This window comes from Sander vitreus, chromosome 9 (genome assembly GCF_031162955.1).
Source record: "Sander vitreus isolate 19-12246 chromosome 9, sanVit1, whole genome shotgun sequence".
In the NCBI taxonomy this organism is placed as follows: Eukaryota; Metazoa; Chordata; class Actinopteri; order Perciformes; family Percidae; genus Sander; species Sander vitreus.
The window spans coordinates 3,680,769-3,705,773 of NC_135863.1; the positions used below are offsets into that span (position 1 = coordinate 3,680,769).

A 25,005-nucleotide genomic window follows, 5' to 3' on the forward strand; every position below is an offset into this window, starting at 1 on the left:
ACAAAGAACTGTGTACATGCTATAAGTGCAGTCTCATTCCCCAAAACTGCTGCCAGCCATTATGTGGATTCTATGTGTGACATTAAATGTGATTTTATGTGACATAGTCTTTGAAATAAAATTGGTATAAAGTGATCCATCAAAGACAGATATGTTAGACCAAATACAGTAGAAAGTCATTTCAGTGACGTAATATTTTCTCTTCACATAGTAGTGTTGACTCACAACTCTGTTAAGGGAAGTTCCCTGGCTGGGTTTACTGACTGTACACGTATCTGTAAACACATAGAAAAGTAAATACTAAACTCCTGGAGTGTCCTTTTGCTGAACAGCATTAAAGAAACTGGGGCAGACCTCCAGCAATGACCAGTTTGGAAACTAACAGAATTATTTAATTCTATTATTTCAAATAGTAAATAGCTAAATAAAATAAAACTCACAAGCATCTTACAAGTGTGAAAAAGAGGCACTGTGGCAGCAACTATGCTGGATGTATAACAGGTTTGTGTGGGAGGTTAGAGAAAATTCTAACTGACTTCTACATGACTACAACTAAGAACCAGTGATCAAATGGTTACTGAATGGAAACAGTTCTTCCGAAGATACAACATTAGATGTTTTCATTTAATATAATTTATAATCTAAGTGAAGGGTATAAAGCAAAACTCACAAAATGAGAGGGAATGTTTGATGTCAGCTATCATTTAATTATGATGGAGCCAACAAATTTGAATTTTGAAATTAAACTAAACAAATTTAGAAAGAGCTTTCTCTTTGCCATTATATATATATATATATATATATATATATATATATATATATATATATATATATATATATATATATAAAAAACCTTTATACAACTAAAAATATATATATTTGTAATGAATAAAAAAAACTTTCATGGCTGAATTTTCTATACATTTTGTTGAATGTACCTGAGTGTGACTCAAAGAAGAAAAGCACAGAGTTAACTTTAAAGCTCTGATGACTCATTCTGAACTTTTAGATCTGACTTTGTGTACACATATACTATTGTGCATTATGTTTTCAGTAATAACAGTGCCGAGATAAAGATCCGATTAAGAAATGAAGGTCAACAATTGCCTCTATCTTTAGTACTTCTGCCTCTCATTTAACAAATCCATTCCAAGTGAACTGCAGGCTGCTTTCTTTTCTCTCAGAGGTGTGAATTATGACTGTCCAGTATGACCTGAGCAAACTGCAAAAAAGGTGTGTAACTGGCAGTGTCAAAGGCGGATGATTGTATGAACCAGTTTCCTTGTTTTATCTTACAACACTGTATAGTGAGCGTCTTCCTTTGAAGGAAAGACTGATGACCACAATTGGTAAACTGTACACACCCTTTTTGTGGGTTTATGCAAAAGCTTGAATTCACATGACTAACCATCTATTCCTCGAAATGCTCATCAATGAAGCATTAACCATTACCTTGAAAAAATAATCGTTACACCTTCTAGACTCCAAAATCAAGACTTATCAGTACTCATCCTAACTCCCGTCTGGCAGCACTGGCGTCTGCCACACTTTAAATCAGTTCACGGAATTGATTCTCACAGTGAGACACATACCCAATATACCTTTTTCACAGAAGACATTTTGACCTGTCACAGCAGGAAAAGCACAACAGTGAATAATAAAATTAATGATGGTGATGATTTCCTTTAGCTGCAGTTTTGTGTTCCTGTATTGTGCATGCTAGCACAGTGTCACACTGCCATGGCTCACTAAAGCCATTGTTAATGTTATTAGTAACACCTGAGCTTTTCCTAATATTCAAGATATCTGCTATTTTCCTTGCTCATTTCCTGTAAAATGTCTTAAAGGGCCAGTTTGTCCCAAAAAACACAAATAAATTCTATCACTTATAATTAGTGGTATCTAATTCTCAAATGTATATCATCGAGGTAAACCAACACATTCTCACTCCCATCTCGTAAAATACGGACGCTTGGTCAGTTGCCTTTGTCGTTGTTATTGACGCTAAAAGTCTCCTTTAGTACTATATAATGGGCTTTAACTAAACACGCTTGGTCGGGACTATTGGTGTCCCTTTTGACGCAGTTAGGTTAAGGAAAATCTCGTGGGTGGGCTTAGGTTTCCGTGATTCGCGGGACCGGGACGTTTGAGTTTAGGGAAAGGTCGTGGGTGGGCTTACACTTCTGTGACACGAGGGAATAACGGGCCGGTTAAAGAAGAAAGCGCCTTCCGTGACAGGCAGCAATAACGGGACGGTTAAAAACACACGCGGGACACGAACCCCGGTCTCCTGGGTGAAAGTTCTGTGTTTGACCCATCCACCACCCCAACCAGCCTCCCTATGTGGAATTTCCCCCTTACATACTACTCGCTAAACCCTGTGTAGATGCTCCTCTCCCCGGTACGTTCTACAAACATGCTGAAGGGCGCTTTTTTCGTTGCTTCAGATGCTGAAAACCACTGCCCAAACGTTCGTATTTTTCGAGTTCGGAGAACGGGTTGGGTAAACGTAACTTGAGTTGTGATGCTCATAGCATAATTTTCTTTTTTTTAATAAACTTAAACAAGAGTAACCATGGTTACATATAATACATATAAAGGCTGGTTCATGTGACATATAAAATGTATTGCTACATCATCGAGATATGACCAAGAAGCTTGTGTGCTGCAGGTAATATGTCAGCTCATTCCAGCTATATCTGCCCCTGTTGTCCATCTCGAAACCTTCATTCTTTTTTTAATGTTTTTAATTATGAATTATAAGTCAGACTTGACTACACATGCATTACCTTAACCATGTTTGGAGGGTAATGGTAAATGGGTAAATTAGGACAAAAAATGCTTGTAGGATAGTATTATAAACATGCAGAAGTAGAGCATCATGTTTACACACCACCTGCTGAGAATCACAGCACTGGACTGATTTTAACAAGGTCGCTGGATTCTATAACTTCCCAGAAATACACTTATGCAAGCACGGCCTACACATATTATTTAATTAATTACTTATTCATTTAACTGGTTCCACACACACACACACACACACACACACACACACACACACACACACACACACACACACACACACACGAAGCAGACTGAATCAGATTTTTTGAACAAAGCCTAAAACAAAATGACCTGGCAACATGTTGCCTAAAGATATGCTTCCTATTGCACCTAACAGTGCCTCAAACTCACAAAATGTACCCCTAGCGTGTTGCTGATGAAGCGTCAAAACATCACCAGCGATTCATTTTGAGGGATTTTGGATGTCATAAGAAAATCAGGAAGTATCGCTTTACAGTAAGTAAGAGTAGACACAGTGTTCGAATGATATGCACCGAGTAATGACAGCAGGCTGTTTGTGCTGGGAAGGCTGTGCAGCAGAGTTTACATAAATGATCATGACAGCCTGATAAGTATCAGCTAGCTATTGTGCCTTCGGTAATCGTGTTAGTAGATCTTCTTATTAATCAACCACAAACACAAGAAGCAAACATTAGACCCAATGTGGATCAGGCATATTTACACACATGAATAAACACAAACAGACATACAAATATCGGAAATATAGATTTCAACATGTCAGCATCTGGAAAGACTTCTAAGATTCAGAACTTTAAATGTCTAAAACCTGCATAGTTCACTTATCCTGGCATATTAGTTATATTTACTTTGAAAACATACATACATAATGATTATCTAACATTTCTGTGTTCAGATTACATAAACAGAGCTGCTATGTAGTGTTGTAGTATTCTTGTTTTATATTGTGCAGGTAGTGTCCTCTAGTGGCCATATCTAAGTATTGCACTTTCACTATTTCAGTCAGAGCACGTCTATAGAATCGATAGGTTGGATCCTTCTGATGACACACTGATTAATAACTCAACCACAGTCACTTTTTGATGAATTGCATATATTGATGTACATAGACTGTATGTAAGCATCTCCAAAAACATATGCTACTGCCGCTTCTTTAATAATTGATGACAATTAATAATGAAAACAATCCTTATGTTCTTTTGAGGGTCTTCACGCATGTATTGGCAATTTACATTTTTGCTGTTTAATTAATGATAAATTACAGGTGTGTTGTTCTATTGCTTTAACATTTTACAGTTTCTGCCTTCAGCACAAATGTTTCTAAGTAGATGAGGTGTTAGTGCTCCTTGACCTTTAAATTACACAAGTTGCTATTCCCTGATAGTCAGAACTGGTTCAGACCAGACTTTCCCTCCCTCCCTTCCCTTTCAGCCTTATAGAAACTAGATAAGGATGCTTCTTTCCCAAAACTCTTTGTTCATTCTCTCAGACTCTCCTGATGAACTGAACCTTCTTTGCACAAAGAATAAATACTTAAAAGACGTTGTTGAGTGAAGCCTTATTTCAGATCTCACCCTATGTATAAGAATTTCCACCACACACATGTGAGGCCTCTGGCAGGTTGCTGGCTCTCTCTGCCTGGTTGCCTCCAGCAGAACGCTTCATGTGGAGCACAGTGTACACACCTCTGACTGTGAACAGCAAGGAAATGGCAACAAAGAACGAGGCGTATATCAGGAACTGAAAAGACATGAGAAGATTACTTGCACGGTGGATGATGACTTACAAATATATGAATTCATTCATCCAATCATTCTTTTTTGTCTCTGGTTTTCCCCTGTGTGTTCATTGAATGCCCTTTAAACAGCATCCTTTGTTTTTATTCAAAGGCTTTTTTTTAGCAGTACTCTTTTAATTGCATATTTCATTTATTTATTCAAATGCTGTTTCCTCTCCTTTGTATTCATATTCTTCAATGTCTAACTCATTGTAAAAGCTCTTCATAACCCCAGTGTTAAAAAGTTCCTATAACTCAATCTTTAGTCTTGCATTGCCAGACCTTCCTCTACAGCGCTGCGGAGGTGGGTCTGGCTAGTCCAGACAGCATTCCGGGATAGGAGGAAAAACTTGTTCTGGTTTATTGACATTTATTTAAAGCAATCACAATCATCTTGGGCGCCTTTAAGGGATGGTCGGAGCAACCATCCCTCGAGAAGGAACTTGTTTTGGTGGAACATGTACGTTCAAAGGTTGTCTTAGTCGTGCAACAGAAAACTCAGATTGGACAGATAGTCTAGCTAGCTGTCTGGATTTACCCTGCAGAGATCTGAGGAGCAGTTAACCATAGTCCTCAGAAATCCACCAGAGTTTAAAATGCCAACACAAAGAAAGCGGAAGGCGACGGATAGCTGGCAGAAATTATGGAACTTCCAGCGGAATTTTCGGCGGCACCTGAACAATCCCGGAAGTGAAACGTTGTCGATATAGACTACTCAATATTGTACTTACAATGTACAGTACATGGTCATAAGAATTATCTCAAATCATCTCCTAAACTCATTGTATGATTTGTGAGTAGCCTACTGCCGTACCTGTGAGGTGATGGTAAGCTGCACAGACTTGGTGCTAATGACGATGGCGGTGAGGACACTCTGGAGGACTGTGCCCACAAAACTGTTGATGCCAAATACCAATGCGTAGCGCTCCCTATTCAGCTTCTTGGCTATCTGAAAACTGAAATATACATACATGAGATGCTAAACAGGAAAATGAAAGTTTGCTAATATGCTAAGATTAATTCAGTTATTACTTATTTTATTGTCAAGGGTTTATATGAAGGACATACAACAAAGGACAATCAAATATGGAAACAATGATGAATCAGAATAGGATACATTTTGAAAACTATAATAAGGTGTCCATACCACCTTCATTATAACAGGACAAAGCCCATGGTAATGGACCTGTGATGCTGTACATGAGCTTTATTCTAACGTCAGTATATTATTATGCTCAAAATTACAATGTTCACATGCTAGGTTATATTAACCATATTCACCATTTTAGTTTGGCTTTTCTAGCGTGCACATTTGCACCATTTGCTAATTACCATTAAACACAAAGTACAGCTGAGGAGGATGGATATGTCATTAGTTTTGCAGGTATTTATTCATAATCAAAAGTATTGGACAATACAAGGTTTCATCTGTTGACTCCTGTTTTGTTTGTTTCCGGTCAATTCATCCAAAATAGACATATTACACAACAAATTTCAACCTAGAGAGACACTAGAGGAAATGTTTGGGGATCACCATAGTCATTAGGATACATCATCTAAAACCATGAATGTCCGGACTAAATTTTGGGCCAATCTATCTATTAAATGGAGAGATATTTCACTGGATAAGTTAAAACTTTATTAGGATTCATCCTCTGCGGACATGGATATCTGTTTCAAATTTCACGGTAATCCATCCAAAAAATTGTCGAGACATTACACCTAAAAGTTAAAAATGAAAAAAAGGTGATCACTAAAGTCATTTATCCTCTGGGGGGACCACGACGGCAATCTAGTTGTTGAGATATTTCAGACTGGACCAACGTGGTGGACCGACCATCCGTCAGAGTGACATTGCCATCCCTAGCTAAAAATGATTCGACTGAAAGTTTTTCATTTAGTCCCACACAGCATGGACAAGATAAACACATGTCACAATAATAAAAAATAAAGGAAAATAACCCAGGTTGAAAACAACCAAAACATTATTTTACTGTTGGTGTTAGTGATGGATGTAATTGATTTATATCTTGCTCAGGGTGGACATTTTACACAATCTGAGTATTATGCACGGGTGGGGCCTAAATTACCCAAGAAAGTGCAGTAAAGCAATTCTGTCATTAACTGTGCTTCAACAACATTAAATAGGGTTAGAATAATTCTCAGCCCATAATGGTTCACAAGGCGCATCTAGACTTGTTTAAAAAACAGAACATCTTGTGGCATCACATATTTAAATCCTACACAGTAGCTTTCTGCATGTGTTCACACTTATACACAGCATTTGTGAATTGTTGTGACGCTGACAAATCGATATTGCATTCTTACGTGCAGATGGTGGAGAGCTGCATGAAGACTGTTTTGAAGATGAAGAAGCATGTGTAGCTGATCCAGATGTTGTCAGTCAGATCCATTAGGAATAAAGCCCCAGCGATCAGGAACGTGAAACTCCCCAGGACCAATTCCCCCCACACAGCCCACTCCACAGACATGTGTCCCACAGCAACAGTGGCTGCAGCTCCTAAAGGAGAACACCATCACTATGAATCAGTGCATGGGGGGAATAAGGAGTAGCAAAACATGTGGTTGCAAAGAAAGACCTCAGAGACCAATGTACAAAAACTGTTTAGCTGATATCTCATTATTGGTCATATTTTTTATGTTTGTTCTTTAATGTAGGCACAGAAATAAACTAATACAAGCAGATATCTTTATGTGCTCCTTCTATTTCTTTTAGCAATTTTGCCAGACATTCTAAAATCACCACAATACTCAAAATTAAAGAAATGAAGCTGCCACACAAACACAGTTATCTGGATGACAACAGAAACATTATAAAAGAGTATCTTGAACAACTAAAACACACAAAAATATGTTTTGCCATTTAATGTCGACATTCGCTTGTTGTTTTTTTTCGCTTTAACAAAATCAAAAAAAGAAAATGTAGTAAGGTTAGATAATGGTGTAAGGTATAAGATAATATTCCTCATATAGTTGTATTATATTTATTATGTGTGTATGGAATAATACAAAATATATATATATGGGCTGTCAATCGATTAAAAAATGTAATCTAATTAATTACATACTCTGTGATTAATTAATCGAAATTAATTGCATACATAATTAACGGTGCCTGAGCCGATACTTTTTAAGAAAGTAAAAAAAGAAAAGAAAAAAAAGGGTACTAAACAACAGTTGGTGACATAAAGAATGGCTTGTTTATTGCTAAGGCCATATGTTCAAAATTAAATGATTTAATAATAATGTATAGCAATAACAATAACTTATTTCACTAGTAAATTGCTGTTGAACGACGAAAACAACAACCAGATAGGAAAAGGACATTTACAATAACTTCAAATGCACCACAAGGCTGTAGTTTACCAGTTTCATTGAACTGTCTGTGTTGTTTCTCCGACGGCAGCTGCAGATTGTTACATCCCGGTGTTGAATCCTCTACAGTAAAACAGTCAAACTTTACACCGTTTAGCGTTAGCTGTCAGCATTGTAACCGTGTTTAATCCAGCTACTAGCTAGCGGTAAGCTAACGTTAGCTGCTGTCGAGTATAGTGTTAACTAGCGTCACATGCAGCGGGGTTTGTGTTTCCTGTAACGTCTGTTTCAGAGCATCAGAGAGAAGCGCAGACATATCAGTGGCACCAGATTTTCGTCTGTATGCAAACGTCCATATGGAATAGATTAATCTGCGTTAATTTTTTTAACGCGTTATTTTTTCTCAGATTAATTTATATATATATATATATATATATATATATATATATATATATATATATATATATGTCATGTTGTGTAGGAGACTGTTTTCCACAGAAAAACGACTTTATAAGTTGTTTGTACAATCGATAATTATGACTCATATTTAGGTTTTTTGAGTCAAACAAACACAGGACTTCACCCTGGAGACTAGGGTTTGGGTCTCGTTTGAAAAGAAAATGGCAAGTTTTTTGTTTTACTTATGGAATAAAAAGGAACTACGTTACATGTGAAACCAGAAGTGAAGTAAGGTTAACCCTAACCCTAACCCTACTGATTTGAACCCAAATCACTTTTTTTCAACTTAACAAAGTAGTTTTGTTGCCAAACGACCGTTATGTTTAGATGTGAGGATGGAAAGCGCTCCTGTGGGTCGTATTTCTTGCCAACGCTACGGGTCATAATAGAAGGTAGGAATAAACAACCTATATAGTCATATGGTTTAAAGGAAGTGTTGGTTGTGTGGCGCACGTCTTGTTTTGCAGCTTGTCTGTGAGAAATGAAACAAAAGCACTTGTAAAGTTGAAATTCACCAACGAAATTCACTTTTGTAATTTTGTTTCACACATATATTCAGCAACTTTGTCTTTGTTGTATCACAAAGTCTCTCAGAATCACTTTTTAAAGGGAGATTCTATCATTAATACATGAAACTATGACAATGTTTACTAGCAGGAAAACACATGATAGATAGAATTCCTCACATTAAACTAGTTAAACTCTGAGCAAGTTACAGTCATTTAGCAAAAAGTGATGTTTCTCATTTCAGCCACAGGGTGGCACAATGCATATACAGTGGGGCAAAAAAGTATTTAGTCAGCCACCAATTCTGCAAGTTCTCCCACTTAAAAAAATGAGAGAGGCCTGTAATTTTCATCATAGGTACACTTCAACTATGAGAGACAAAATGAGAAAAAAAATCCAGAAAATCACATTGTAGGATTTTTAATGAATTTATTTGCAAATTATGGTGGAAAATAAGTATTTGGTCAATAACAAAAGTTCATCTCAATACTTTGTTATATACCCTTTGTTGGCAATGACATAGGTCAAACGTTTTCTGTAAGTCTTCACAAGGTTTTCACACACTGTTGCTGGTATTTTGGCCCATTCCTCCATGCAGATCTCCTCTAGAGCAGTGATGTTTTGGGGCTGTCGCTGGGCAACACGGACTTTCAACTCCCTCCAAAGATTTTCTATGGGGTTGAGATCTGGATACTGGCTAGGCCACTCCAGGACCTTGAAATGCTTCTTACGAAGCCACTCCTTCGTTGCCCAGGCGGTGTGTTTGGGATCATTGTCATGCTGAAAGACCCAGGCACGTTTCATCTTCAATGCCCTTGCTGATGGAAGGAGGTTTTCACTCAAAATGTCTCGATACATGGCCCCATTCATTTTTTCCTTTACACGGATCAGTCGTCCTGGTCCCTTTGCAGAAAAACAGCCCCAAAACATGATGTTTCCACCCCCCATGCTTCACAGTAGGTATGGTGTTCTTTGGATGCAACTGAGCATTCTTTCCCCTCCAAACACGACGAGTTGAGTTTTTACCAAAAAGTTCTATTTTGGTTTCATCTGACCGTATGACATTCTCCCAATCCTCTTCTGGATCATCCAAATGCTCTCTAGCAAACTCCACGTCTGGCACTGCGGGATTTGAGTCCCTGGTGGCGTAGTGTGTTACTGATGGTAGCCTTTGTTACTTTGGTCCCAGCTCTCTGCAGGTCATTCACTAGGTCCCCCCGTGTGGTTCTGGGATTTTTGCTCACCGTTCTTGTGATCATTTTGACCCCAAGGGGTGAGATCTTGCGTGGAGCCCCAGATCGAGGGAGATTATTAGTGGTCTTGTATGTCTTCCATTTTCTTATAATTTCTCCCACAGTTGATTTCTTCACACCAAGCTGCTTACCTATTGCAGATTCAGTCTTCCCAGCCTGGTGCAGGTCTACAATTTTGTTTCTGGTGTCCTTTGACAGCTCTTTGGTCTTGGCCATAGTGGAGTTTGGAGTGTGACTGTTTGAGGTTGTGGACAGGTGTCTTTTATACTGATAACAAGTTCAAACAGGTGCCATTAATACAGGTAACGAGTGGAGGACAGAGGAGCCTCTTAAAGAAGAAGTTTTAGGTCTGTGAGAGGCAGAAATCTTGCTTGTTTGTAGGTGACCAAATACGTATTTTCCCGAGGAATTTGCAAATAAATTCATTAAAAATCCTACAATGCGATTTTCTGGATTGTTTTTTCTCATTTTTGTCTCTCATAGTTGAAGTGTACCTATAATGAAAATGACAGGCCTCTCTCATCTTTTTAAGTGGGAGAACTTGCACAATTGGTGGCTGACTAAATACCTTTTGCCCCACTCTATGTGAGGTGAGTTTAAATAGGAAAACTCTGAGTCCTCAGAGACATGGATCTATTCACCCAGAGCTCTTTATCCACTAGAATATAAAGAGATGCTTGATATAATTGCTTCACTCATTGAAATGTGTACATTTCCTTTGAGTTGTTGTCCATACGGTCAATCAGTGCTAATAGTCTAACATGGACACCACCCGGGCCTGGGTGTATTTAAGACATACTTACACAACCCCAATGGCTCTGATTAGCAGAGGGGGGTCAAATGGAGGCTGAATAATTAGACCAGTTTCCACAGCAATGACACAATTGGAGGCTTAGCGGAGTCAGCTGGAGCCAGCCGTACAGCTCCATAGAGAGGGATCAATAATGCAGCTGGGCTCTACAGTATGTTCAAACAGCAGGGGTGCATGCTCAATACCAAATTGTTGCTCATATCTCAGTTTATTTCGATAAGTGCTACTTACTCTATATTTTTTATACTGTATGTGACAGCAGTGGTGTAGTCCAATGTATTCTAGTGGGTATACTGTACTGTATATATATATATTGGCCAGAATTTGCCTTTGGGGGAGATGGGGTCCTCCCCCACGCAAAGTTTTGAGCATCAACGACTTAATTTCCTGTATTCGGATACACTGTTATGGACCAATGTACAGTGGAAATGCCATTATTTAGCCTATGTGTAGAAGAAAAACACAGATGACAATTAAAAATATATCAAAAATATAATAAAGTATGTTGTTGCGTGTCATTGGGCATTTTTAAGTGGGTATATGGAAATCCTGGAGCTTTCTTAGTGGGTATACTGCATATACCTGCGTATCACGTAGACTATACCACTGTGTGACAGCAAGAGGTCCTAAAGAGATCTTAAAGTTAGGGGATCACCATTGTCATCAGGATTCATCCACTAGGAACCATGAATATCAGTACCAAATCCCAAAGCAACCTATTACATAATTAGGATTTTTTAGTCTGGAGAAGAAGTGGACAGACTGACTGACATGGCCATCCATAGAGCCTTGCCAAGCCTGCTAGTGTGGCTAAAAAAACAAAGGTCAAAATCTATAGTGAATCTATCCTGATTTTCATTCCCTTATATGGTTAGAGTTCCAAAAACACTGCATTCTATTTCCCATGATGCAACTCAATAGCATCTTTTGTATGACCTTGCCTCTAAATGCCAACCTCTTTTTAACTCTATGCCCCCAGATTGTAACGCAGGCTTACTGTTAAGCCCAATTTGTGTTAACCCATATGACATCATCAATTTCACTGTGACATTATCCGTTTCTCCAGTTTCGAAGGTTCAAACACAAGCTGCATGCAGGTCCAACTGCTTATGAACCATTTTGTAATGTGTGTGGCATAGAAGAGGACAAATTTGTGACCTCAAGCTGTGTTTGGCTTTTCACGCTGATTAGATAACATCATACTGTATGTGTTGTATGTGGGGCAGAACTATTTGAATTTGCACGCCTTGGGCTCCAGTGTGTGGTCTGAATCTAAACAGAAATGCATTCAGCAAGTTTCCTGCCAAATTAAATGAAAAACCTTGGATATCCCTGACCTGGGGAAATGAATGTCCTGACTGGGACTATGTCCTAAATACATTATCCATTGGCTTAAATATATGTTTGAAGTGTAAATGATTCATAATTACTGTTTGAAGCCGTAGATACATAGATGGGTGAGGTGCCCTGTAACTACTCTCCTTGAAAATCATACTGTACAAAACAATACAACTGAACAAAACTTTGTTCTGCCTACACTATTTTGTTTTATCTTAATCCTAATGAGCTACTAAAACATGTTGTGTTCAAGCTCCAGGACATACAGTTATTAATAAGCTCAGAAAATAGTAAATTATGTTGTGCTTTTCTGCCATATTTTATCATCCTGGTAATCCATATTCATATTTTTTTCATATCGGTTTCCACCAAGTTCTTTCCTCAGGGATGTTTTCTAAGCGTGGAACAGAGGACAATACAACAGGAATATTTGGGGAAATATCAGCCATAGGGCCCTACAGCTTGACTGCATGTTGGGCAGAACCATTTACAAGTGAAAGGCATACAGCTGGATGTGGTTTACACAGAGTAATTGCCTTTGGCTTCTGGGGAATACAGGAATGTATCAGTACTATAATCAATAAAAGTGTACTGGCTGGATGGCAGCAGCTGCTATACCCATCTGGGGATGAGAGCAAGCAATAAAATAGTCTAATTAATGCTGCTCTTATTGTCTGCTGTATTTTAGGGGTTGTGAAATACTGATAATAGAAAGGGATTGTGTTTTCTTTCTGTCCGTTTATTTAATTATTTTCTGTAGTGGAATGTGTATAACAGCCATAAGCCTTGAAGAAAATGTTTGGACAAACAAAATCCACCTACCACCATGTCTAAAGCTCAATATATAAGACGTTATCTCTCATTTGTTCAATACGCACAGAAACCAAAGAGTAGAAAAGGCTTTACCGAGAGTTATGTGCTGGGCTATTTCTTGGCAGGGAGCAGTAACTTCAAAGTCTCATCATCACCATTAGGTTTCCAGGCAACCAGTGGAGACTGTTACTAAGGCCCGAGCACTGAAAACGTTGGCGAAGGCCCTATTGAAACTGAAGGAATTATTATTATGCGCAATCAATTACATTTTTGATTATTTTTTAATCATTGGCACGTCACTTTCATATCTCATGAATCGTTAGTAGGGTCTTGTGTGAGGCATCATTGCACTCAGCAGAGACATTCCCTTTTCATTGGTGACTGTTTGCCCCGCCCCCTATACTTGGTACAACATTTGCAATACACCACTTTCAACGCCCCACACTCGCAGGATATAAAGGCTAACTTGTGTTCACAGTGTCAACACAAAAATGCAAGGCTGCGTCGACTGGCGTCCCGCAAAAAACCCTGACACGCATAAAGGTGCGAGGCCTGTACATCGCTGCTTGCAGCTTTGATTATTAATTATTATGTTATTGGAATATTATAACTGAGGCATTAAGCATAATCTTAATGTTCTAGCAAGTTGAAGTGGTGCTGATAATGGTGCATTAGTTACCTGACAATGTGCTGATGCTGTCTACCCCTCCATTATAGGCAGTGAAGTTGTGGGGCTGCATATAAATCCAGAGCAGCTGGACGTACTCTGTAACCTGGTAAAAGCCACATGTCCCTGTAGCTGACCATATGCAGAAGAAGAGCACAGCCACAGAGGAATAACATTCCTTACAGTCCAATGCAAGCCTTCTGAACATCCTCCCAACATGGTTGGCAGCCGTCTTCACCCACATGAAAAAGTATTGGCTTTCAGAGTCTTGACTGTCTTCGTCTGAGCTTCTCTGTTGTGCACAATCTGTTCCCCTAAGAAATAAACTAGTCTGAGGCCTGGGCAGGAAAAAGGAGGTCATCAGTGCTACCGAGACAGAGATGAGAGTGATGAAAGCTAAGCAAAACAAAGACACCCCACCCACAGACACTAGCATTTGACCCAGCAGAGCCCCCACAGCGTAGCCCAGCAGTATGGCCCCTTTGACATAACTGGTCACTTTCTGATAATAGGTGGTTTGCACCACACTGTAAATGTAGGAGAAATAGGCCACATCTGCTGCCGTGGCAATGCTGTAGCTGAAGAAGGCCCACTGAGCCGAGTGGACCCCCGAGCCAACTAGCACCAGCAGAAACGCGGTGACATAGCAGAGCCCCTGGAGGATGATTACAGGCTTGTACCTGAGGAAGTCTGTCACCAGGAGGACTGGGACAAGGAGAACCAGGCTGGAGTAAGTCCACACAGGATACACCTGTCTGGTCACCTGGATATACAGGAAGGCAGACAGAGACCTAATTATCTTTTAGAAAAATTATTCCTAACTGCTGACTGCAAGAGTATCTGAGAAACACAATGGCAGCAGCACACCAGATGCTGTTCTATCTCTATTCACTGTCAATGAAAAATGACTTATGCATGTACACGATGTAACAGGAAGTGGCATGGGTGACGGCTTATAATGTGACAACTTGATACATTTTATGCAAATAAACACAACAGCTCCAGCTTGAAAGTCATGTCCCTTTAAGCATAACTATGTATCTTAAATTGCTGTTCCCATTAAGATGTTTTTTGTGTTCCACTTTGGCTTTGACTGAAATCATTTTCAAAGATGCTTTTTTTATGGCAGTGACATGATTTCAAAAATACAGGTCAAAATCGATAGTGAAGCTATGCTGATTTTCATTCCCTAGTATGGTTCAAGCTCCAAAAACACTGCATTCTATTTCCCATGATGCAACTCAATAGCACCTTTTGTATGACCTTGCCTCTAAATGCCTTTTACTTGAAGTGCTCTAAAATATATTATTTTCTGGTTATTTGCAATTTCAAATCTTAAGAATTACCTTGAGGAAATATGTATTTTTTTAAATATTGAGGAACATGGCATATCAAAATTGGACTATACCAAAAATGGTAACTGAATTTTAAATAATGTTTAGATATTGATTAATCTTTCCCCAGAGTACAAATCCTAATTACTTTGGTGCCCCCTTAATTTTCTTAGTGCTACCATGCAGTCAAACTTTCCTCTTGACCAGGGGCGGTTTTTGGCACGGGCGACACGGGCAGCCGCCCTGGGCGGCATTTATCATGCCAGTTAGCCTAATAGCTGGTTTGATTTGCATTGAGAGATGATTTTATGGAAAGTACCCCATGCCAATCTCTAGGTATGATGTGGGGCTATTTTAATTCCAAAGGCCAAGGGAACTTCATCAGGATGCATAGTATCCTGGCCTTTAAAAATAAAAACCTGCCATAGGGCTGTACTTACTTATGCCCCCTGTATTTTAAGGAAGAACATGTATTTATTCACGATACATTATTCATTCACAAAGAAAATTGGTGTCCTTAAAGATTGGATTTTTCCTCATTTTTTTAATTAAGGCATTAAGATCAATTTCCTAAAGATGATTTTTTTATTTCTCTTTTTAGTCAACTTTAGCATGGGTGTCCTAATTTTTTCACATGACTGTATATATATATATATATTTTTATTGTATATATTGCTGGCACATTTATGTATATAGTGTATATTTATTTTAAGTTCTGATAACCTATACTGTCATATTTTGTGCAGAATTGTGTTCATTGTGGAGATTGTTGACCTTAAAAAGTGTGTTTCCTGTTGTAATTGTTATAGTTAAATAACTGGATTATCTTAAGTGTGTTTTTCAAATGCTCTAATGAAGGATTTGTGCAATTGAGAAATATAATTTTCTCTTTCACTTATGTTGTTGGGGGGGGGGGGGGGGTGTGTGTTATTCAATGTAGAACCGTCCCTGCTCTTGACCAGAACTTTTGTACCATTGTTGTCGGGGTAACTTTATTCAGTTTTGCCCTTATCATAGCTAGAAAAAGCTAACTGAACGTTTTTCACATTGATTAAGCAAATGTTCATTTTAATAGAGATGCTTGAATTTGAGAAAAAGACGGAGTTTGGATAAGTTCGGAGTTCAGTCCGGGTCTAGCTAGCTAACAGCTTCCGCTAAAGTCTGCACAGTGAAGACATGTGTGTTTGTGGTGAATAAACATGTAAACTGCAAAAACACTCAAATATTCATTCTGTAAAGAAAAGTTAGGCAGAAATCAGTGTTGGTAAGTATTCAGTCTAAATGTACCTTAAGACCTCAGGTTGTGAAAACAGGAATATACAGTATCATGTTGGTAGTAGTCTTTCCTGAAACGCCTAATATATACTTTGAGCATAATTTACTCACTCTACTATTAAATGTACTTTATGGTTGGAACAGGAAATTCTAATTATGGGGTATGTATGTTGTTCATAAACTTAGTACATTTCTACAACTTCATATGAAATCTGGAAAAGCCACTCTGGACCAGAAGTTGAAAAAGTTATTTGCATCATACACGGTTGAGCATGAAATGAGTACACCTTGAGAGTACCTGCCATCATTTGCATGAACAAAGTGCCTTGTGCATCACAAAGTGATTGTCATTGCAGAGGTGTGAAGGACCCCCATTTAGTTTCTTCTTGATGCCACCATGTGAGGCGTAATACTGTAGAGGCTCTCCTGTTCTCTTCAGTCGCCTCCAAACGCTTTGAATTCACTTGTGTAAACAGGAAAGCTCTGCTTGTTTATGCTTACATCACCTTGCTCCAGCTGCACAATATTCTTCTTGAGATGAAATGTTAAATGATTAACAAAACATGTGATTGCTTTACTTCAAACGGGTAGTCTTAATAACCTCAAGTATTTTACACATTTGCCCTTTGGGACAGAAGAATGATGGTAGGAATGTTAATTAGTCAGTTAGTCCTTTTATTTGGTCCAGAAAAGGACAATATATATAAGTGACTGATCAGATTGTTTTGATATGTTACTTGTACAGTATATTCTTGGTCAGCATAGGGGGAATTCTACTTATTTTAGTGACCTTCTGAACCTTATTTTCATGCCACCATTAGATCAAACTTTCCCCTTGACTAACATTGTGTGCAACAATTGTAATCAATTGTAATGGTAATGGTGAAATTCAGCAATGATGCTGTGGATATTCTAAATCCCCAGAGAATAAATTAGATACTTTTGGTAGCTCGATCATTCCTCTACTGCCACGCTCTGGACACAATTCACAATTTTAACCCCATTAAGAATGAGGCTGATTACGATTCCCTTAATGTCAGCAAAGATCCATGAAAACGCCTCTGTGGGTTTACACAGAGCAGTGTGTTATGGTATGGAGCTGATGCACACAATAATGATCATCAAACAAGCTGATTGGTTGATCCAACTCCTGTCAGGAGACAGGTACGAAACATAAAGGAAGAAATACGTAAATGTTATGTTAAAAATTGTTATTAAGTATTTACGAAACAGGCAAGCTAATGTCTGCAAACGACCCCCATGACCACACAAGTCTACAACAACAGCCAAATCACCAATATATAGTTTGTCTGTGTTGTGGCACGTAATGACACCGCAGCCATTAGGGGCTGATACTGGAGCTATTGTGCTTTTGATTTTTTGGAAGGATGAAAGGAAAGCCGAAAAAGCCAATGGCCAAAAATCTTTCTTCAAGGTTATTGGGCGGTGTTGTACAAAATATCATCTCCAATTAAAACTGTTTACTAAAGGCTTAATACTTCAGAAGCATGGCTATCTGAATGCCACTGAAGTGATTAACAGAATAGTAATATGTCCTAATGGCATGGATATTGGTGGTGATGGTATATAAATATATTGAGCATACATGAACAAGTATACCTTAAAACCTAAACATCCATTATTGTGATTCAAACTTTATATTCATGACTTCATTTACATGATTCATGGTACGTACATAAATACAAAAACTGAGCAAATCTACTAACCTAAGGCGTCCATCATTGTACAGCAGTCACATATCTCATTTCATAGCTCAGTACCTCACCTGCTCGGTGGTGAGATTCTTGTAAGTTCCCGTGAGAAACTCTGTCATGAAGGGCTCTATAGGCCTCATCATGGAGCAGAATCCATAGATGCAGAGCGGCACAGTGGGGCCCACCCAACCAGCATGGCAGGGCATATAATGGCCTGCCCAGCAAGGCCTGCTGCCACACTCCCCGCTCCAGCAAAAACCCATCGTTCCTCTTCGGCTCCCCCGGGACGTCTCGCTGTGTCCATCGAGAGCACAGTCTAATTTAGGCAGTTTAATCTGTTGAGATATGGAAGCCACAGATAAGGCCAAGGTGAGACTGATTGAGAACACCGAGTCACCTGCTTTGCCATTGTTGTTTCTCTCCTCTGAAGTTTTCCTGGCTACGGCAAGACAGAAAAAATTATGAGGCTGTGAGTGAGGATATATTAAGATGAAATATGAGGTGGTGAGTCCCTGGGGCTCCAGCAGGTTATAATAAATACTGTCTCCTCCTCTGTCTTACAAAACACCCTCATTCCTGCATATATTGAGGAAGGGGTGGAAGTCAAGCCGAGGAATATGTATAAGTGTGGGTCTCAGTGCAGGTGTACACACCACCATGCTGAACCACACACACAGAGTGGATATACTGTGTGCCTGTTTAGTATCTGACACCATTAGCCAGCAGAGTCCAAAACCAAACAATATAAGTGATGTATGTAATGTTTTAACTGTTTCAATCAAAGAAATAATAGATAATAAAAAACTATAATTTTACAAAATACCTAATGCAGCTTCTTCAGCCTGCTAAAAAAAGGGTCATTAAATTAAATATTGGCAAATTTCAATTTTCCAGAGTAGCTCATCTGATTAAATTATGTTAACATTCAATGTTTTCTCTTTGTGACTGTCATACATAACAAGTTCATAACTTTAAAGTCAGTTTTGGTGTTTGCAGGGTGGCTTGGCGGTGAATTCTTAATACTTAGAGAAAGAATTAAGCAAGGCAATCATTCCCTGCGATGAGAATTATTGTAGTCTGCAATTTAAAATATCCAACGGCGAATTATGACTCACCAGTGGGGTGTCAACAGAAAGCTCTGCCTCAGCTCAGACTGTCAGACTGTCGCCATGACTTAATTTTCAACATCAAGGTCACCGGAGAATAAAATATTATTCATATTCATATATTTTGCATTTACAGTTTAATAAAGTTCTCATATTTACAGCATGTGTTGTTCAGTGACTATGGCTGGGGGGAGCGAGACAGAAACATATTTTGACCTTTACATTGTCGAAGTAAAATTGTAATGCAGTTTTGCTAACATTGTGTTCTACTCTAGTCTATTGAGTAATGTAGGATCTTATCAGTCCATGTTGTAGAACCAGCAATAGAAAAGGTCATCCAATTTATCTACAAGACGCCAGCATACCTGTGTTTTCATTCATGTGCTACTGTATCAATGTTGCTGAGGTATTTAACATTTTACGTCCAACTCAAAGCTACTAACCATGACACCAGATCACAGGAGACATAGTTTGGATCATTGACAATTAAGGCAATGCGTGTTGCTGTTGTCCTACTCCGTTCTCTTAGGGAAACAACAACAATCTTTGAGCTAGCAAACTGCACGCTGAAAATGGCAAGAATTAAAGAAAATTTGGATTAAGCAACCATTATTATTAGCTGCACTGGCCGTATTAGTATCAGTAGTAGCATCAGTACTGCTGTTCCTCCTCTTATGTTTCCCATATTGAAATAAGCTCATACAATATTGCTAAATACATTATAACAAAAACTCCACGCATAAAAAAACAGGTTAACACAACTGCAAGATGCTGCGCCAAGATCACAGGATCATACACCCTCATCCTACTCCCTGGACTCATTATGCTCTTAATCATCTCTGACCTGCAGTCCTATTCCTATTAATTTACAGCAGACTGAGATGGACCTCATTCTCATTTTGGGGAGCCAGACTAACTCATTTTCTTTTTTCTCTGTAATCTTCTCCAGTCTGTACTGGGACTGAAGTGATGATCAAAGTTATCAATCTTCCATTTCCCCTTCCTTTCCATCAGTAAATTCATGGGTAAAGATAGCGCAAACAGAATGAAGACCATGGGAGGCAATAGCAGGTACATGTCTTGAAATTGTCTGCTGTGCGCAGTAGGGCCAAATGGAGCTCAGCATGGTGAAGGACATCAAAAGGCTCATGGCTCCATATTTCTGTGTGTCACTGTCACTTCACCGGCTCAGAAAAAAAAAAGCATACAAGAAACTTTGGAATTTGGTTTTGGGCTGAACATGGGCTGAGATGGACACAAAAAAACTCACTGTAACAGCACAGCAAATATAGAACACAGAGTCACCGGCTCTACAACAAATACTTTTTAAAATCTTACCTTTGTCAAAGGGTAATCTTTTACTACATATTTTGTTCTCAATATCTTTGCACTTGGTGTATTCAATTTCCTGTCTAGGCTCTCTCTTAATATTTCAATTAACCTATTTATCCTTTCATAGTCATCGCTTCTGAATTGCAGGATCTGACAGTAAGAGTTGAAAGGCAGCCCAGATGCATTGAGTCCTAACGCTTCACACACCAAAGCCGTCTTCCGGGTAAAAATCTCCTTTTTTTTCTTCCTAGCTGGCAAATCATATGAGGCTGCAGCAGTCAGGAGCCTGACTTTCAAACAGTGAGTGTGTGTTAGGGCTGGGGTTGGCGTGTATATTGATGTGTTTGTGAGGCTCAGATAAGCATATGTAGAAAGCGGTTTGGCTACAAATCAGGCCTCCCACTGCGTCAAACTGATAAGATGTAGAAGTTCAGTGTGTTGTATTTTTCCATTAGGCTCTTTATGATTTTGCTGAACAATAAGTAATGTAACTTATAAAGCAAGTTTCTGGTTTAGACAATAAAGACACACGTTATATATACTGACAATTCACAAATGGTACCACTTAATTTGGATGGTGTTATTTTCATAGTTATCAAATCAGATCAAAAATGATTGCTAAACAAAGTGTCATTTGCATATTCATGACTGGATTAATGAGTTAAGGAATTGTGGGGTAAACATGTGCTGTTGGTCCCCTATGACATATCACCACCAATTTTTTTTTATGAATATCTACCAAGTGAATGTACAATACACTAAAATTACATTAACAAAGGTGTTAAGATTAGAGTCTGAGTGCAGTCTGGTGGTAAGATTGAGAACAGGGTGTTAAAACATCACGCTGTGATCATCCATCTGAAATTTGTAAGGAAGCCTTTGGGCCAGAAGCACTAAAAACTGCTCATAAATGAACACCTCCCTATAACACTAGATGGAGCTCTTGCTTCATAGGACACCCTCAACATAACTCCTCATCTCCGGGATACAGGGTGCTCATGACACATTCTTGACAGCCTCAAACTTGTGAGAGCTTCAGGAAGAGCAGCACATGATTGACACGCTGATAGACAGACAAACAGTGAAAACCTCAAAACCAGCTGTCCTTGCCATGCGGCCATCTGCCGCTGCCTGTCTAATTGGATGATGAGTGCTTGGATTGGGATGGGGGCTTGATTGCCGAATATGTGTCCCCATATGTTTTGAATTATCTTTAGACTTTTTAATGTTTCTATATGGTGGCAATAGGATAATTAGCAATAATGCTGGCAGCACAAGCAGTAACAGTCAATAAATCATAGCTGTAGCTGACAGCAGCTATGATCTATTGACGTGCTTGTGGTGAAGATATAACTTGGTCCACAGAATCGTTAAAAAGAGCTGCGCTGTTGGCTTACAGCTAAGCCCCTTTGACATTTTGTCCACTCAACCATGGGTAACATTTCTTGACACTTAGAAATATTGTAAAGATCCAGGATTTCACAGAATGTAGTATTCACCTACAGTTATGTTGAAAAGGCATGCTTTATCCTCAACTCTGACCAGAATGTACAATATGATGGACACCTCTGGCCATCAGGACATTGTTGCTATGATCAATACCAGAAAAGATATTAATCGTACAGTAGAACCAATTTGTCGGAGGGGCAAGTTCTTATTTTTCACTCTACCTGTCAGTCGGATGAAAAATAACCTTTTTCATCATGCATTCTGGTTTTGCTCTGTCTTTGGCAGCATTGCTGAATAACAGAGATACTGTCTCATGACATGCATGAATAAGTGATCTCAGTTTTCAATGGAAACACTGCCATACCAATGCTAAATGCTCGCAAAGGACAGCAAAGAAATACAGGCGTAATAGTTACATTATGTTGCAGTGCCTGTAGGAATCAACTCCAATGAATATGGTAAAAAAAAAAAAAAAACAGAAAAGAGAAACTTGTAGAATTCAAATGTCACTGAATATCAATACGTCAAAGGCACTGTAAAGCTCACGAGGAGCTGCTTCCGATCAACACTTTACATTTCAGCCAAGTGGACCTATGGCTGTCAGTGCTGAACCCAACCCTGTGACATTTAAAAGAGGAAACAAGGAGGGTTTTCACTGCCCCATCGCACAAAATGAAAGCAATATCTCCAGGTGTGTGTGTGACAAGGATGATAGCAATAGCTAGAAATTCTGGCATTCAGAACTTAACTCTCTTGGCCATACTTGTTATTTTGTTTTTAACCAAAGTGCTTTGCCCATTTAATCATTTTGTTTACCAGGTAATTCTACTCATCATGGGAGCTAAAGCCTATGCTAGACTGCAGCAGCTTGGTGGAAACAAAGAAACTTCTTAAACAGCACACAAGTCGAAACTATCAACAAATGATTGGGAGCGTCCTGCACCACAACACAATGCCTTCAACACACAAAAAAAACAAAATTGTCAACCTCATGATAGAGGAAATGTCAAGGGATCACCAAAGTCAGTGGGTGTCATCCTCTCTGGACCATGTCTATACAAAATGTAATGGCAATCCATTCAAACAGTTATTTCAGTCTGGACCAACAGTGGACTAACTGACCAATGTACTGATTGACCGACATTGCTAGCCTAAAAATCTAGACGCACCAAATGTAATTTGCAGCCAGGGGATCTAGCAACTCTCTGTTGGCTTGCGAGCTGGAAAAGCCAAACTCCAGCCGGGCCAATCACATTGTGTATAGAGTTGGTGGGCGGGCTTAACATAATGACGGCTGAGTTTACGACAGTTCCGCGTGAATTCCCTGCTACTTAAAAACAAAGACGATGGCTGCTGCTGCTGACGAACAGCGGTCTTCGGAATCGGCTTTGGCCGCGACTCTGGAAGACTTGGAGTTAAGCTCCCAGACTCAACATCTTGATGTGGCTTATCAGGCTATGACATTGCCATCCATAAAAATCTTTGTATTGATGAACCTAGAGTCCCTATTCTCTCTGATATGTTGTGTCTTGGGAGCGATTTGAACCTAGTACCTGGTAGTCTGTAGGTTTGGATGGTTACGCCAGCAAGTCAGAGAAGCGTAAAATTAACTTACTCCCATCTTTGTATCTTAACTTCAAATTCAGAACGACATTAGGGTTCAAGGTATTTAGGAGTCAAAGCTCACTTTCATTCAAGTTTGGCTGCAAAACCTGGAAGAAAAACCAGGGAAGAAAAGTTCCTAAAAATATTGGTCTTGCTGTGCGCCAGTGATTCTCAACCAGGGGTATTTGTAGCCCAGAAGGTACTTCTGCTGTTTCCAGGGGGTACATGAGAGATTGTGGAGCAGCTCAAATAATTTCAAAAAATAGAAATTATGATTTGATTAAAATAATGAATCAGCTCTAACAAATAAATACAGGGATTTTAAACAGGTAGCTAAAAGTAATGAATACATAATTGTTAGAAATAAATACCTAAAAATAATGCATAAGCAGCTGAAATGATTCGCTAAACGTATTGACTTTCCGTCAAATAGTTAGTCTAAAATGGTTAGCTAAAAACTACTGACTTAACAGTTTAGTTAGTTAAAAGTAATTGATAAATGGTTGAGTAGTAGGATGACTGCTGACCAAACCAACCTAAAGATTGACAGTTCAGTTGTATGAACAAATTAACAATATCTAACTTAATATAATGAATAGTGTAATTTGGAACACATTGGGAATTGAGGAAGGGGGTACATACGTTCATCTGGGCTGGGTTACGCCCTAACTCCCCTAACCCTTACCCCCCTAACCCTAATGCTGACCAGAAAGGTTAGGAACCACTGCTGTGCGCAATGTCACAGGGTTGTTCATCTATCTTACAGGTAACCAACGTTCCATAGGATAAGAGTGGTCAGATGGGTGGACACTGTGAAGGAAGTGACACATTCTGGAGTTCTTGGAGCAATTTCTCCTGGTCCTACAGAGGTCACAGATGACTTAATACCAGTGCTAAACAGATAAATGAATTGAAAAAAAAAAACAACTCAATATGGCAATATTCACGCCAGTTAGAAGACATCTATTAGAAGCCATGCATTAAAACTCATTAGGGCTTGTTTGGAAGGGATGGGAGGTCTTTGGCACCAATCAATCAAGGCCATTGCTAAGATTATGCCATGCCATAGCTGGAGGGCTCTTAGACTGATGAGTGTCAGCGGCTTGTAGTAAGCGCTTGAGGGCTAATGTCCCCCTTGCTGGGCTCCCCTCCTTCCCCTCCTCGCAGACGAGTCCTGTTCTGACAGAGAGAGCTGCAGGACGAGGAAGGAAATAAAAGCTTACATATCAGCACCCTCTCCACGTTTTGTCAGAGATGTCCTCTTTTGCCCCCGAACCAATATCCAGAACCTCTTTTTCTTTTCGTCTTTCTCTCTGTCTAGTTCTGATTCATACAGGCTGCTCAGGGTAGCTGTGAATAGACCACCTTTTCATTAGCTCCCAGTGTGGGGGTGTGCATGATT

General features: G+C 39.1%; 1 protein-coding gene across 1 annotated transcript; it reads right to left on the minus strand.

Moving 5' to 3' along the window:
• Window positions 1-4,401: 4,401 nt before the first annotated feature.
• LOC144523931 (thiamine transporter 1-like) lies at window positions 4,402-18,374 on the minus strand. Its single transcript, XM_078259900.1, has 5 exons — window positions 18,183-18,374; window positions 13,800-14,550; window positions 6,932-7,124; window positions 5,418-5,559; window positions 4,402-4,566 (listed from the first exon to the last, which is right to left on the minus strand). The coding sequence occupies exons 1-5, from the start codon at window positions 18,372-18,374 to the stop codon at window positions 4,402-4,404; spliced, it is 1,443 nt and encodes a 480-aa protein (XP_078116026.1).
• Between the last annotated feature and the right edge of the window lie 6,631 nt (window positions 18,375-25,005).

Excerpts from the sequence above, each read along its gene's own strand:
- LOC144523931 (XM_078259900.1), bottom strand. The coding sequence starts at position 18,374 with ATGGGTTTTTGCTGGAGCGGGGAGTGTGGCAGCAGGCCTTGCTGGGCA. Across the intron at positions 14,551-18,182 it reads AGAATCTCACCACCGAGCAG|GTGACCAGACAGGTGTATCC; the intron begins GTGAGGTACTGA and ends CTGTATATCCAG. Across the intron at positions 7,125-13,799 it reads CAGCATCAGCACATTGTCAG|GAGCTGCAGCCACTGTTGCT; the intron begins GTAACTAATGCA and ends GTTCTCCTTTAG.